The sequence below is a fragment of the Ciconia boyciana genome, chromosome 24 (assembly GCF_034638445.1).
Source record: "Ciconia boyciana chromosome 24, ASM3463844v1, whole genome shotgun sequence".
Taxonomy (NCBI): domain Eukaryota; kingdom Metazoa; phylum Chordata; class Aves; order Ciconiiformes; family Ciconiidae; genus Ciconia; species Ciconia boyciana.
Window position 1 is genome coordinate 502,456 of NC_132957.1, and position 15,402 is coordinate 517,857.

A 15,402-nucleotide genomic window follows, 5' to 3' on the forward strand; every position below is an offset into this window, starting at 1 on the left:
CCGCAGGAGGCGGGCGGCGCGCCAGACCCATCGACGACGCCCAATAGACGGCGGGCGCGCCTCTGACTGGCGGGCGGCGCTGCCCAATCGAAGGACGGCAGCTGGGGAGGGGCGGTGCTTGGGTGCCTGAGCCCGGACCCTGCGAGACGAGGCGGTGCCGGGGCCCGGCCTGGGGCGGGGCCTGGGGCGGGAGGGGCGGGGTTTGGTGGATGGGCGGGGCAGGCGCGGGGTCTGGGCGGGGGCGCGCAGCGCCGAGCACCGCCCTGCCGCGGGGCGGGGGGGTCGCCGGTCCCGGGGGGCCCGGCCCGGCCCGGGCGTCAGCGCAGCACCGAGGCCAAGGGGCAGGAGGCACGGGGGGGGCTCCCCTAAACCGCCCGGCCGGTGCTCGGCTGCAGCTCGGAGCCATCGCGCCCCGCACGCCCGCGCTTTGCTTTTCACTTCGGGCCGTTCTGCGGGCTGGGACGGGTCCTGCCCCACACAGCGCTCCGGGTCACACCTTTCTGCGCTGAACACCAGCTGAAAAAGCTGTTCTGGCAAAAAAAGCCCCGCACGGTGACACAACTTGTTCTAGGAAAACATTTCCCCTTTTGTTTTCCTGGCACGGCTTGAGGCAATTTCCTGAACGAATCAGTGATAAAGAGCAAAAGGCCGTTTCGCCACTCGGGGAGCGCTGGCGGCTGCCTTGGCTCCGAGCAGGACGCCTTTGCCTTCTCGACGCCAGAGCTGCGGCAATTCGTCCTGCGAGTGCAGGCCAAGCCGCAGGGCCAGCCTCAAAGAGCCACTCAGAAAGCCCAGGGATGTCCCCGCTGCTTTGGGGACCTCCCTTCCAGCCTTCGCCCTACGCAGCATGGCCCCGCGCAGCGTGTGCAGGCCGGCGTTGCATCCGCTGGTTTCACGCATTTGATTTGTGGTTGCGACAAACCCTCATGGGGAAGACGATGGCTCCCTCCCTTCTCTCTCTGTGATGCGCAGGGAAACTCGCCCTGCTCATTAAATGGATTTCTTGCTTTCCTGGGCTGCGTTCATCACAGCTCGTCTGCCCTACTTTCCCCAGAGGAGTCTTTAGCCGGTTAAAGGATTAGTGGGTCTCCAGTATCACACGGGAGCAAGGCTGAGACAGTGGGGAGGAAAAAGATGGCTTTAGACTTACTGGAGGACTGTTGGCCTCGGGAGATGCTCCACGCATGAGCAGGGTCGGGGAAGGGGGAGATGGTGGTTCAGACCCTCCGGGCTGTGCGGTGCTGAGCTGCCCTTGACTTCCCCCAGACACCTGAACACCCTGGGCAGGCAGGACTGTGGTTTCTAAGGGGCCCCGTTTCCCAAATATAAGGGCTAATAAATGTGTGGGAGCATGAGAAGAGGCAGCACCCAGACTCACAGCTATCGATCAGCAGGGGTATCCGGCTCCTGCTCAGTGAAAATCATTCTTTTTATGAACCAGGCCCTGAAAATGGAATGCGAAACAGAGCATGCTGCAAACACATTGCAATCCCACTGCCATGTGGGAAACCGCGTCTAGGCATCCCCACTGCATATCAGGCAATGGAAGCAGCTGGGAAGGAAAGCCAAAAATTCATAGAGCCGGGGGTCTAGGGAAGATGCCAACTCCAACCTAGTAATGAGTTGGGCCAGTTGCTCCCCTCTGACAGACAGCGATTGCTGAAGAAGCGGGGAGGAAATGTTTCTTTTCACCTTTTCTTTGCAGTTTTGGTGCTCAGCATGGGGCGTTGGACTTTTAAACCTTCCCATGCTGAAGGGGGTTTTAACAACCAGGATCTGCAGGAAGGCATTATCACTTTCTCCTGTTGATGCTGTTCATATCCCTGCAGGACCGCAGCAAACAGCCCCGTTGAGTAATGACTAGAGCACACCCAGGGATGTCAAGCATCCAACCGATGAATAGTTAAATAGCATCAGGAGAGGCAAAGCTGGAACATGTTGGATGCAGAATCTCCTGCGAAGGGGAATTATCCCATGCTGGGTTTCCCACACCTAATAATGCTGCATCCAGTGAGTGGCTGGGTGAAAGGAGGGAGAGGAGGGTGGCTGCTTGCTGGTCTTGCAAAGGAGGCCTTCTCTTCCCTCGCTTTGTTCTGGTTAAAATGCACAGCAAAAGTAAAACATCTTATTTTCACTATCACAGGTAGCTTAGTTGGTTCTGAACTGAATATTGGGTATGCGTGGGGGGGGGTAAAAAAACCTAAAGCTACTTCTATTGGTTTGGATGGAAATCACTTTCTTCTTTTCTTCTTCCAATGCCTAGGAATTGTTGCCCAAAGTTTTAAAGAGCAATATACGAGGGAGGTATCCTCCTGAGTGCCGTCCAGCTCTGAAATCTCCTGGGGTAGTTTTAACACGGGCTGCAGGGAGTGAAGATGACTTGGTGTTAGAGGAGGGAAGCTGCCCTGGGGCGATGCGGAGCTAAGCGTGAGCCCAGAGTCCCCACATCCTTCACCCTCAGGAGTCCCCCAGGCTCATGGTATGTTTTGCATCGGAGAATCGGTGTTGTGTCACCAAAACCAGCCGTGTGTCACCAGTTGCTGATGGGGCAATGTGTTTGCAGACCCTTTCTGGAAATCCCATGTGTGTTCTTGAATTGGCCACAGGCCACCAAGCCTCAGGCAGCAGAGGTCCTACAAGCCCCAAATATTTTCTTAAACTATGGTGGGGCACACACCCTTAAAAGCAGACAGGCCTATGCCATCTGCTTCTTTTTTTACATGATAAAAACTTGCTCAAAATTGTCACCCAAGATGCTGCCTCTTGTCCTGGATGCCTCAGCCCTGGGGTGTAGCTGCCTGCCTGGGATGCTTGAGCCAGGAGTTCTCCTTCCCACCCTCTTAGTGGGATCTGGTTCTCTGGGTGTCTGTGAGCACCCTCAAGGGAGTCAGCCCAGAATACTCTGCTTGGGAGGTGTCCCTGGTAAGGGTGCAGGTGCTTGCAAAGCCATGCCAGACACGTCCATGGGAAACTCGCGTTGTGCTCGATGCTGCTGAGCTCCAGCAGAAGAGCTGAAGTTACTCGGAGGACTGGGAGGGTCCTGATGCCCCAGTGTCTGCCAGGCGCCCTGAGGCATTTGGAGCGAGGGACGGCTTTGAAAGTGTGACTCTTGCTGGCGCTGGCTAGGCCGTGGGCCGGGCTGGGGGAGTGCCTGGGGAGCGTCGATGGGTGGAGAACTCGCCTCTTGTTATTAATTTTCTGTTTCTTGGCTTTGCACCAGGTTTGAGGTTCAAGCGGGGGTTTGCCAATTTGCCTTTTTTGTTTTGTTGCAGTGCTCTGCGACAGCCGCACTGGTGGTGGGAGGGCTCAGGGCAATGCCTTTGGCTTCTCCCCCCCAGTGTCTCAGTGCCACAGATGCAGGGACTCAGCCCGTCCACCCGAGCGGTGTAGCTCTGTGTATGCACAAACAGCTTCCCTTTTTGCCAAACTTTGCAAAGAGCAATTTGGATTCCACTGTTGTATTAAAAAGGGCTTGAGGCCCCACTGTCGGATCTCCCGACGGTTGTTTCTGCCGTTCTGCAGGTTGGATTTGGAGGGGGCTCTGTGCAGCAGGTCGGGGCTCTCCTCACTTTCTGGGGCCACCAAACACAGCCAGGTTGGGACCTGATGCACAACGTCTTCCTGATCTAACGATGCTCTGAGAGAACCCCCGGGTCCAAAGCAGCTGCGGTTCAACCTGCTTCTACTGATGAGTCCGAGCTCCACATCGAGGCACGCGCCAGCCCTGTGTCACCCGGCCGGGCCGCAGCCCCAGGCTGTCCCGCAGCGCTTCTGGCCCCGAAAAGCCCGGTCCCACCGCGTCCAGACCCCGCAGCCTGGAGCCGCCCGGCACGTGCTGAGCTCGGACCCCGCCACCGCCGTCAGCGCGGCCCCTCCGAGCGTGCGCCCGAGCAGCGGCCCTTCCTTCCAGCTGCCCGGTGCGGTTTTCCTGGGAGGACTCGAAGCCCTGCGTGGACCCTCGTGTCAGGAGCTGCTGTGGGGCCGCAGGCTGGCACGGCCCGGCTCGGCCGGTGCAGGAGCCGTGGGCTGTTCGGGGAGAGCGGCGCCCGGTGACCCGAGCCCAGCGCCGTCCCTGCGGCTGCCGCTGGAGGGAGCTGCCCCCCCCGCGGGGCTGCGGGGGAACGGGCAGCCGCGCTCCCAGCGGCTGTTAACGAAGCAGCGGGAGGATTCCAGGGGGATTTCAGACGACGACAGGGCCCCGGGACCGGCTGCTTCTGCAGAGGGACCTTGGCAGCGCCCCGGGACGCCACCCGCTGCGGCGCGGGACCTACGGCCTGGGGGCATGGGGTGGCATTGACATTGGTGGGGCGTGGAGACTTGCACGGCAGAACAGGGCGAGACCGAGACGCAGAAGAGAGCAGCAGCTGTAGTTCCTGAGCTAGGCAAGATTTGGGGCATTTGGCCTTCCCCCGGCTGGCGCTTGGTACCGGCTGGCATTGTCCTCCGGGCACCTCCTGCAGAGGAAGATCGAATGCACCACTGGGGAGCAAACCAGAGGTCTGCCAAAAAAACCCCTGGCAATGAATAAATAAAAAAATGCCTTCACCAGCTTCTATCTGATGCATAAAAAACCACCTTAGTCTAATCACTTTAGCATCCAGGCTAAAACACAGCACTCCAGTATCTGCTGGTGCACCCAGGGACTAAACAAGCTTTCAATTAAGCAAATGGAACATTAAAAATGTATTTCTGAATGCAAGACTGAGCAGATAGATAGCACGGAGCTGGGTATAATGGGCTGTTTGTGCAATTGTGCTTGAGGCTATCATTAACCCCAGGATTTTCCCCAGGGAAGGAGGACAGACACAGGAGCTGGGGCCACATTTAGGTATATCAGGTATTTGTACAGCTGCTCTAGGGGCCTAGAACAGCCTCTTGTCCCTTCCTTCTGCAGTGAGCAATTTTTGTCCCCCTTCCTTGACCAGCTAAAGAAGCACTTGCTATTTCCTCCAGCTCCACTATCACACCACCGGTCTGGGATCATGAGCACAGCTGGAGTTTACCCCCATCATCTTCAAGGGGCTCCCACTCCATCCCCAGCTCATTTCATTCCTACATATGTAAGCATTCCCCCAAAGCTGCAATAAATGCTTTTGGAGATGACTATGCATGTATGGTATGAGCAGGTAGAAGGCTACTACTTATTGGGGCTTATCCTGATCAGCTCTGACTTTAATCCATCCAGAGAATTCAGACCTCAGCCTCTGCTCTTGTCCAAGGAGTTGGCACAGGGTTTTCCAGCCAGCTACAAGGAGTATTTCCCTGGCACAAACATCTGCTGTCATGGAATAAGAAAAGCCAGCTCATCATCACTTCTAAACTTGCTGCCCCAGGGCCTGATTTCCAGAGGCAAAAGAAATGTAAAAGTCCATAAACTTCAAACAGACTAAAAACTACTGCTGGGGGTATAGCAGGGACTTCTCAGAGAGCTCCATAAGGCTACAGCTGAAAATTGAGGCCAGAAGGAAGTGTAGTGCTCCGGTCAAACTCCCAACAAGTAAAGTTTCTGAATCCAGAGTCCTCACATAGCTCCCACACATCTACTGGTACACCATCGGGCAAATAATCCAGGCAGGACAGTTACAGGCTTGTTTTTATTAAAAGACTTCTTCAGAAAAAGATATTTTAGTACAAAAAAAAAAGTTTAAAATACACAAACTACCGTTGGTTTTTTTTCCAGCATCAACATTTATAAATTACACCACATTGTTATTAACACTGCATTTAAATATGGAAACAAATTAAAACAAGAAATTCGTCAACAAGATCCAACATCCTACAAATGACTATTTACAATATTTAGCAGCTAGGAGCTCTAGCATGGTAGTCAATATGACTTCAATAGGGCAGGATGCTTGGGAAGCCCCAAGACGGCAGCTTGGCCCGTAACAGTTTTTGGGGACCTGTTTTGCCCACCTCTCCCCAGACACCCACCCCAGAGGCAGAGGTGATGCTGTACATCAAGGCATGCACCCAACAAGGCGGTGCAGCTCTTGCAGAGAAACCCTGTTGTCCCCTGGCCCTTTAGAGCAAGTTTTGGGGCATGCATGCGGGACTGTGCTATTCACTCTGCACAGTACGGGGAGTCTGTTGGGAGAAGGCAGCCCTCCAGGCTTCAGGGGGATTTACAGCTGACAGCAGGGCTGGTCCTGCCCAGGGGCAGTCACTGCTCTGTACCCATGCTGTCCTAGTGCTCATCCTAACCACCTCCAGCAACACGGGCAGGCTCCAGGCAGAGCTTAAGACAGCCCTCAGGATCTGGCCCTCATGCAACCGGTTGCAGGATACCACTCATCTCCTGGAGCTGGAAGCAATTTCCCCAGCTCCCAGCAAATTCCAGCACAGCCAGAAATACAGGGCTTCCAAGCTGAGGGAGCCAGGGAAGCCAAGTGAGCCTGAGGTCCCCTTCTGCACAGGGTGTCCTTCAGCCTTCCCACTAAAACCCATATTCTCAGCAGGTTGAAGTCACCAGAGCAGGGGCTGCGCAGATGGAGCTGCCCGAGGCTCACTGCCCCACGGCACCAGTGGGGAAAAGAGGCTCTGCAGGCTTTCACAGGAGGATACATAGGACACCATTTGGTAACAGCAGTGAGAGACAGGACACAGCGAGACTCCGTACCCAATGCTTGGGTCCAGGATAGCAAAACACTCCACATTCTCCCCTCCCTCCCAGCCCCAGCTCATCAAAACCAGCACAGAAATGTTCAGACAGGACAGAAAGCACCAGACAACTTGAACTTGCCACACAGCACGTGGCAGGTTGGAAGACCCTTGTGCATGCTCTGGAGGTGGATCTCCCTTGCTGGTGGCTCCTCTTCTGGTTTGGGAGCTCCCATCCAGGGGTTTCAGCAACATGGAGCTGTTTTACTTATAGTGAGGAGATGTGTCATGCCACTAAAGGGCTGCTAACCAAGAGAAATGCTCCTTGCAGGACTTCCCAGGGAGGGTGGATTTGTTTTCTGTAAACACCAAGTGATGGAGCTCAGGTCTGTGCTCCGCAGAGAAGGTCAAGTCTCAAGTGGCAGCTTTAGGGCTCTGCTTCCAGTACTGCAGGTTGGATTTTCATGGTAGTTGACTTCAGCGGGTAATACCTGCCTTTCCATGTCTTCCAGAAGATGCCCTGCTTGCGCTCATGCCTCTGGCGGGGGATGGAGCGGAAGTACTTCCCATTGAGGTTGGCATGGCCACAGGTGCTGAACCACCAGCCACCTACCAAGGCAACACAGAGGCAGGTTTAACCCACAGCACTTCCAGGCAGAAAACAAACCCAGGCTCAAGGCAGCTGCTGCCCCCACTTTCCCCACTTTTCCAGGGCTTTGGGACCTTACAAGACCACCTCATACACACTGGAGGAGTCCCATGCACTGGGAAACCTTTGCACAGATCTTATATGACTTCAGGATGCGTCTGCAAATCCCTGGTGCTCTTTCTTGTGTGCAAAACCCCCTCAAACCCTTCAGCACCCCCATCTCAGGCCTGGGGACTGGCCTCTGCTTTGCTTGAAAGGTTTCCAAGCAAGGTGGTAGCCAGCAAAGCTGTTACGAAGACAGATGCTTGGGCCAATACCTGAATCATGAACCCCTCCTGGGTTCAGCTTCCCTCCCAGTTCCCCGCACAGCTCCTCCCAAGGATGTAGCTTTCCTGGGGAAGCAGGGGACAAGCTGGGCTCAACACCAAAGGGGTCTAGTCCCGCAGGGTCACTGTCCCACTCACAGCCACCACCAGACAGTGGAGGGCTGAAGGGAAAGCGCACGCCACTGGGAAGGAAGAGCTTGTACTGACCTGAGAGGTGTTTGGCACAGTTTGTGTCAGCTTTGAGGTCGTGGTCGCGATCCCGAGTGGAGAAGGGCAGCTGCCTGAAGTCCCCGATGGCATTCTCCAGCTCTCCAGACAGAGGTCCCAGCAGGTTGAGTGTGTAGGCTGTGCTCTCACCACCAAGGCTGAAGACAAACTGAACCACTTGGGAATTTCCCTCCCAGTCTTCTAGCTCAATCAGGAGATTGTATCTTCCCTCTTGGACAAGGTGATGTATCTTCTCCAGGCCCAGCCAGAAGTCACCTGAAACAAGACACATCGCATTAGCCGCAGGGACACAAACATGCCATGCAAAGCAGACATGTGAACAGGCTCCAGAGACAAACAGGGACAACCCAGGACACTGCAGCATTTGAATCGCAGTCTGGCACCTGCAGGACAAGTCAGGAAGCCCTAGGACTCTTGCTCTGCAAGCAGTGTTTCCCCCCCTCCTCAGCCCAACGCTGTGCTCCAGCACATAGACATCTCCAGGGGCCAGCAAGGGGGAATAACTTGTGCTAAGATATCACTTATCCCATGATAAGATAGACACCATCATCCACCTACCACGAAGGTCTCCAAAGCCATTCTTGTAGGCATCCCAAAGCTGGTCAAAGTCCACAGAGCCATCTGTGCGCCTCTGGATCACTGTCCAGCCACCTTCTGCAGGCAGGGAAAACAGTCATTTGGGGTTACCGTTTGCAAGACCACCGTGCAAAGCACTGTGGGACATCTCCACTGCTTTACCTGCAGTCATGTCGCAGTAGACTTTGAAGGGCTGAGACCCTGCAGGCTGCACCTGGAAAACACCGCTGCTTTGCTGCCCAGCCAGGAAGAGCTGGTGGCAATCCTCCGGGAGCTCTGTGGGGGAAGGAAACAGCCATTGAGAAGATGGCCTCAAGTCCCAGTTCCTCAGCAGGTTGCTCCTACCACAGCCCTGGCACTTGCAGCCCTGGCCACAGGCCCGGCCAGCTGTGCACAGCAGTGGCTGCGGCTCTGGACACATGCTGGAGACGATGGCCCCTGACTTCAGCGTCTTTAAACGCTATGACTCCATATCTCCCCTTTTATGCAAACACAGCTCCTTGGGCTTCCATCCAAGGCAGAAGCCAGGCATTGGGCCAGGCTGGGGTGACCTAGGCTGGAGAGCATGGCTCCCCATTAAGCAGAGACCCAAGGAGCTTCCCAGCTCCCTCTGTGCTCGTGGCAGGCAGGAACAGCCCATTTGGGGTGGGGTAACATCGGGGCAAGCCAGGGCCAAGCATTCCCATCCCACCCCAAGCTGAAGCAGTCTTAGAGAGCCTCAGGGGCAGAAAGAAACCCCAAGTCCTGATGTCAGGAAGGCACCTGAGCATCCAGCACATGACCTCTTGCTCCTGGCAACTGTGGCAGCCCCAGCCAGACGTCCCGCTGGGCAACCTGCCACCAGCAGGCACAGGGCCAGGCTGGGGTGACCCTTTTGCCCAAGACACACCAACCAGGGCAGGGAAGGGGTGGATGGACTGCAGGGAGCTCACTGCATGAGTGGATTGCCCAGGGTGAGGCCACCCCCCCAGCTTGCCCCCCTCCATCCCCACGCCGGCTGGGCTCCCACCTCTCCTTCTGCCCCTGCAGGGACTTTGCCCAGAGCTGCCAGCAAAGCACCGTTTCAACAGCGCTGATAAAAGTCCATCCAGGAACCACCACCCACAGCACTCGGGGAGAAACGGCGGGGGGAAACCTGTTACAAAACCCAAGTCAAAAGGCCACAGGAGGATGTGCAGGGACTTCAGCCCCTGGGCTGTCGGCACAGTCAAGGGGCTCTTTGTCAGCCAGGACAGGTGCCCCCGTCACCCCCAGACAAAGGGGGTCTGTTCTCCCCACACGAGGGCGGGATGGATTTTGGTGGCTCACAGCTGCTGCCAGCATGACCCCAAGACAGACGGGTGAAGAAACCTAAAGACAAGCCCTGGGCTGTGTTGTGGTGCTGGCCGCCCCCGCAGCCAGGGGTCCCCCTTGCAGTAGTTGCCCCCAGGGCCAGGGCTGGCATCATGATCTGGGGCAGGGAGAGGGGCCACAGCCACAGGGCTTCACGTGGGGCAGAAGGGGGGAAAAATGGGGCCTTTGAGCTGCTGAGGGCAAGAGCAGCCCCCGTGGGGCATTGCCCCCACCCCTGTCCTCGCTGGGCACCCAGAGAGCCTCAATGCTGTGCTGGGGCGAAGAGCGGAGCCACGACTGGAGGAAAGGTCAGCGTGGGGGGGACCCAGGGGATGGCAACGTGACACCTGCCACCACCTTTCACCCATTTGCCCCCCAACACCAGACACCCACCAGCGAACCTTCCCCTCCTTGGCACAGGCAGCCCCTCTCCCACTGCCCGCAGCGGGACAGCCCCGCAGCCAGCACGGCTGGACTCGCACTGCCGTTAGCATCCCTCGCACCCCCAGGCCAATGCCAGCACAGGTCTGGTGCCACCAAGCCCATCAGCGCACCCACGGGACAAGCGTGTGGCCACGAGCCCTCTCCCAAGCCCGTGCACACGTGGATCAGGGGTCAGCATTTTGTACGAAGGATCAAAAACACACAAAGCCACCCAGCACTGCGGGGAGGCCAAGTGCATCCCCCATATCCCCACCTTCTAGGTGAATGCAGCCAGGGAAGCCAAACGAGGCTCAGGGGAAGGAAAACCCACAACCTGACCTCACACTCACAGCTGCAGCGACCCTGGCTCACAAGCGCAGCAGCAGGGAGGTGCTGGAGGTTGCTGGGCTCACCCGTCCTCACAGAGCTCCTCACCTCCTCTCCCATCATATCTCCCAGCATCAGCGGGACGGTGCCTGGGCAGATGCTCAGTGGCCCCAGCATGCAGAAGTCAATCCCATCCCTGTCTGGTGTTTTTTCCTGGGCCCTGGCCACACTCACTGCACTCGGATCTCTTCTGTTTTCCTGGTGCAATGGGGACTTTCAAGCAGCTGAATGAGATGCAGCTGCTTGAACAGCCTCAGCTCAGTCTTTTTGTTTGAGGAACACGCTCGTTAGTTCCAGTTCGTGTTGCACATCCGTATGGCACCAGCAGAACAACAAGACCTCCTGGCTGCTCTGGATGTTTTTCTTTCCCTCCCACTTTATTTAGCCAAACAAGACAGAAGAATCAACAAGGCTGGCTAGAGCTGCCCCAGGCACGGCACCGTATTTACCCAACAGGATCTCCAGGCATGACAGGAGGTCACCAACCTGGGATATACACCCTTTCTTGCAGATGGCAGGGCATGCCTGGAGCTGTTTGCATCGCCTCCCCCTCACCCTCCCCAGCCCAACCCAATTATTGTGGAGTCCCAGCGCCACGGGGAGAGAGCGAGCAGGGCTCTACCTTTCCCCTACTCGGCCAGCTGCCAGAGAGCACAGGCTCTGCCTAAAGACATGATCCTCTTTCTGCAAGCGATTAAACCTTTCACTCTCCAGGCTGCTTCAAGCCTTCAACTTTCACATGCTTGGCCCCGTGCCATTGCTGGCCTGAAAAAACTTGTGTTCACTGGATGCAAATAAAAGGGTCTTTCTGAAAGGGCTGCTGGTGGAGCTCATAGCTGTTCCCCGGGGCTGTGCCAGCGCTGCGGCTCTGCCTGACAATAGGCAGGGAGCCGCCAGCACAAGCCTTCCTGACGCTTGCCTGCTCTAAAAGCAGCCACAAGCCCCCCCAGGCAGAGGGCACGGGGCTGGCCCGCCAGATATTGTATGCTTTAAGATTTGCCAGAAAACTCACTCGACTTGCTAATGAGAGGAAGCCAATTTGTTTGCTGTCAGTGATATCAACATCAGGGATTAGGCAAGAGAAGGGGGAACTCACGGCTCGGCCGGGTGGAGGGAGTTGGGCTGCCCAGGGCACTGGGGATGCTCAAGGTCTCCCCATCAGGGACAAGAAGGTGCTGAGGTCTCACCCCCCTGCCTCACAGCATCCCCAGGGGCTGCAGGCCCTCACTGCCTCCCACCGTGCTTCACAAGGGTTACTGCACCCAGCACCCATCAGCCAGCACAGAGCTGACAGCACAGCCTACATCTGCCACCAGTAAGTAGCAAAGACACAAACCCATCTCCCTGTACCCCACATAACCTGAGAGCAGAGCAAGGTGGCTGAACTAGTTGGTTGGACTAGATGACCTTTAAAGTTTCCTTCCAACCCAAATGATTCTAGGATTCTATGACACACTACTGAAGGCAAGTCACAAAGCAGAACTGGGAAAAAACAGAGGGGAAAGAGGTTTTGAGACAGTTTTCTGGCTTGCTAGTGCTGCTGTGACTGAGGGAGACCTCACATAGCCCTGCTGTGGGCTGGCCAGCCCCACCGAGCCGAGCACCAGGAGGAGTTTGGAGCCTCACGCCCCATCTCTCTCCTTGTCCACATCAATTCTGCAGCTCTTTGTTCTGCCCACCCAGCTTTCAGGCACACTGGTGACAGCTCCAGGCTCCACATACAAATTACGATGTGTTTTCCCATAGCTATCCCTGCGTTAAGCCCTGGGCAGGATTTCCCCATGCATCCTCACCCTGCCTGGTTGCTGTTTGGCTCATACTGGACATCCCCAGACAGCTGCACAGACAGAGCCAGCACCGTGATTTAGCTGACATAACATGAGAGCAGCTGTTCCTGGCCAGCAAACCCTGCGGGGACACCCGCCCCTGCCCGGGAGGGAGCCTGCAGGACGCAGCGCAGCTGGGGACACCCGCTCTGCTGCCCTTCGCTCTGTGGGAGCTCCTCCAGCCCCCTTGCCGGCAGAGAAGATGCTCCAGGCAGAGCCAGCATCCACTCACCTGCTCTGGTACGTGCTTCCCAGGGCTGTGAGTGCCCTGTGCCTTCACTGCCTGGGCATGTGCTGCAGCTCAGCACACCTTCCGCTAAGGATAGTGTCAGCTGAGGCACTTGTCTTTCATGTATGGGCCCTAAATATGAGCCAAGGGAGACGGACACACAAGGATCTAGCTCTCCTCATGGTCCAGGGCTCCCTAACACCTCCCTCTGCCAGCAGAGAAACTGACAAGCAGACCGTGCCTGGTAAAGCGAGAGCAGGTGAACAAGAGTTAACTCCAAGAAGCAGAGACCCTCCTTTCCTGCCTGCATTCACCCCAACACCTGACAATCCTCTTTGACAAATACCTGCCAGCAGCATTTCTCCATTCCCCACTGCGTTCTTAATATCAGGCAGAAAAATTCCTCTTAAATCCTTAAATTCCTGCTGGACTAATACTGATCCAGAAGGCTACGATCCTGCCTTGTGCTCCAGATCCCCCCAGTCTGGCCAAATTCCTTGGTTTTGCAAGCAAATCTCATATCCCGACTGAGGACAACAGAACCTTTTGTTTTGAAACAGTTGCAACTGCTGCAGGTTTGCTCTGGTGCAGGGGAGTGGGGCGGCACAGGCAGATACTCACTCTGCGCCAGCACGGGCTCCCCGCTGGTGTTCTGGCTCTGGTTGGTGAGGCTGAGGCTCTTCTTCAGGTTTATCTTCCACTTCGGAGACTGCGTTTTGTTGTCCTTCAGGTGTAAGGGGATCAGCAGATTGACCTAAAAACAAGGCACAAGTCAGAACGATTTTATCTCAGCTCATTTTCAAGGCTGGTACTCATGGGAGCTGATCGGCCAAGGCGCCAGCCGCTCCCCCGTGACCAGAGCTGGGGCTGAACTTGCCCAGAAACCTCGAGGAACAGGAGACACTCGAGGCTGGCAAAGCCAGAAATTATTATGGTTTTTCACACCCATGCTAACGAGTTTATTCTGCAGATAAACTCAAAGGAAGAGCCCAGAGAGGTTCTGTTCCCACACACCAATTCCTCCTATTGCACTGTGCAAATACTTGGGAAGCTTGCTGTTTGCTACCCTTGCACCAACGCTGTGGCACAAGGACCAGGGCCATGGCCTTGGTAGGGTCCCCAAAGCCAGGGAGCAGTTGCACAGCCAGTTCTCCTGTCACCAGAGCGCTGTGCCAGCTGGGCTGCCAGGGTGGTTCATGCCAGGGTCCCCGCAGTGTGCAGGACCAGGCTGCGGTCCCCCAGCCACAGAGTGGGATGAGAGCTCACCTTGCTCTGCAGGCTCTTAATCTGCAGATTCTGCTTGTCCAGCTTGTACTGCTGCTGCTTGATCTTCTGCAAGAGCTCCTCGATTCGCAAGTTCTGCGCATCCATCAGGGACTGCGGGGGGAAGAGCCAGGTGAACCCTGCAGCTCTGGGGAGACCTGGCTGCGCTGCACGTACCGCACGAGTCCCCACGGGTGCTCCCGGTGCCCTTCAGCAGGTCCCCACGGGTGCTCCCGGTGCCCCCAGGACCCTTAGGTCCCGCCCACCGCTCTCCTGAGGCCGATCCCCACCCGCTGCTCCCAGTGCCCCGGGAGGATCGGGTCCCCCCCGACCCCTCCGGGATGTCCCCCGTGTCCCGGGAGGGCTGCTCCCCACAGCTGCCCCCTTCCAGCCGCTCCCGTTGCCCCGGGCGGGTCGGGTCCCCCCATCGCTCCTCCCGCGGCCGCTCCCGGGAAGGCAGGGACCCCTCCCCGCTTCCCCCCCAGGTCGCTCCCGGTGCCCCCGGGCGGGTCGGGTCCCCGCGCTCCCCCGGGGCGGCTCCCGCCGGCGCTGCCGGGGCCGGGGCGGCTCCCCCGGCGCTGCTCACCTGCAGCGCTCCCAGGTCCTTGGCGCTCTGGTTACCGGCCGGCCGCGCCTGCAGCGCCTGCCGGACGCGGCCCTCCAGCTGCTCCAGCCGCCCCTGGATCGCGGCTTTGTCGGCCGCCACCTCCTCCAGGCGCTGCCGCAGAGCCTCGGAGAGGTTGAGGAGCTGCCGGCCGCGGCCCTCCAGCTCCCGCACGCTGGCCCGCAGCCGCTCGCCCCGCTCCTGCGCCTCCCGCGCCTGGCGCAGCAGCCGCCCCATGGAGCTGTTGTGGGCGCTCAGGCGGCTGCCGAGCTCCCGCATCTGCCCCTTGGTGCGGTCCACGTGCTCCTTCAGGCCGTGGCCGAGCTGCAGCAGCCCGTGGGCGATCACGTTCACCTCGTCCCAGGAGGCGAACTGCGCCCGCCGCTCCTTGCTGCCCGCCGCCGCCCGCCGCTCGGCCCCGGGCCGCCCCGCCGCCGGCCCCGGCCCCGGCCCCGCCGCCGGTCCCACGGCCACCCCCGCCGCCGCCGCGGCGCACAGCAGCAGCGCTGCCCCGGCGAGCTGCATGGCTGCCCGGCCGCCTCCCAGTGCGCGCCCCGCCGCCGCGCCCCCGCTTTTATCGCCGCCCGCGCACCGCGGCGGGAGGGCCCCGGGACCGGCCCCTCCCCGCCCGCCCGGCCCCGCCGCTTTGTTCGCCCTCCCCCGCCGGCCCCGGGCTCGGGCCGCCCCGCACCCGCCGCCCGCCGCAGCCCCGGCCCCGAGCTCTGGCCGCCCCCCGCCCGGGGCAGCCTCGGTCCCTCGCCGCTGAGCCCTGCCCGCGCCCGTCCTCGCAGCCTGTCCCCTCCATCCCCCTCCATCCCACCCCATCCCATCCCTTCCCATCCCTGCTGACCACCTTGGCCCTCACCCTGCCCTGGGCAGCCTCATCCCCACCAAGCCCTGGCGCTTGGTTTCCCCCCCCCGTGGAGCCCCCAGCCATGGGCGCTGCCCCACCATGTGCC

The 15,402-nt window shown here is 58.4% G+C and overlaps 1 protein-coding gene across 1 annotated transcript; it reads right to left on the bottom strand.

Moving 5' to 3' along the window:
* Positions 1–5,575: 5,575 nt before the first annotated feature.
* ANGPTL4 (angiopoietin like 4) lies at positions 5,576–14,975 on the bottom strand. Its single transcript, XM_072845503.1, has 7 exons — positions 14,426–14,975; positions 13,843–13,953; positions 13,198–13,330; positions 8,542–8,655; positions 8,362–8,457; positions 7,783–8,058; positions 5,576–7,209 (listed from the first exon to the last, which is right to left on the bottom strand). Exons 1-7 carry the CDS (start codon positions 14,966–14,968, stop codon positions 7,028–7,030), a joined length of 1,455 nt encoding a protein of 484 aa, XP_072701604.1. The 5' UTR covers positions 14,969–14,975; the 3' UTR covers positions 5,576–7,027.
* Between the last annotated feature and the right edge of the window lie 427 nt (positions 14,976–15,402).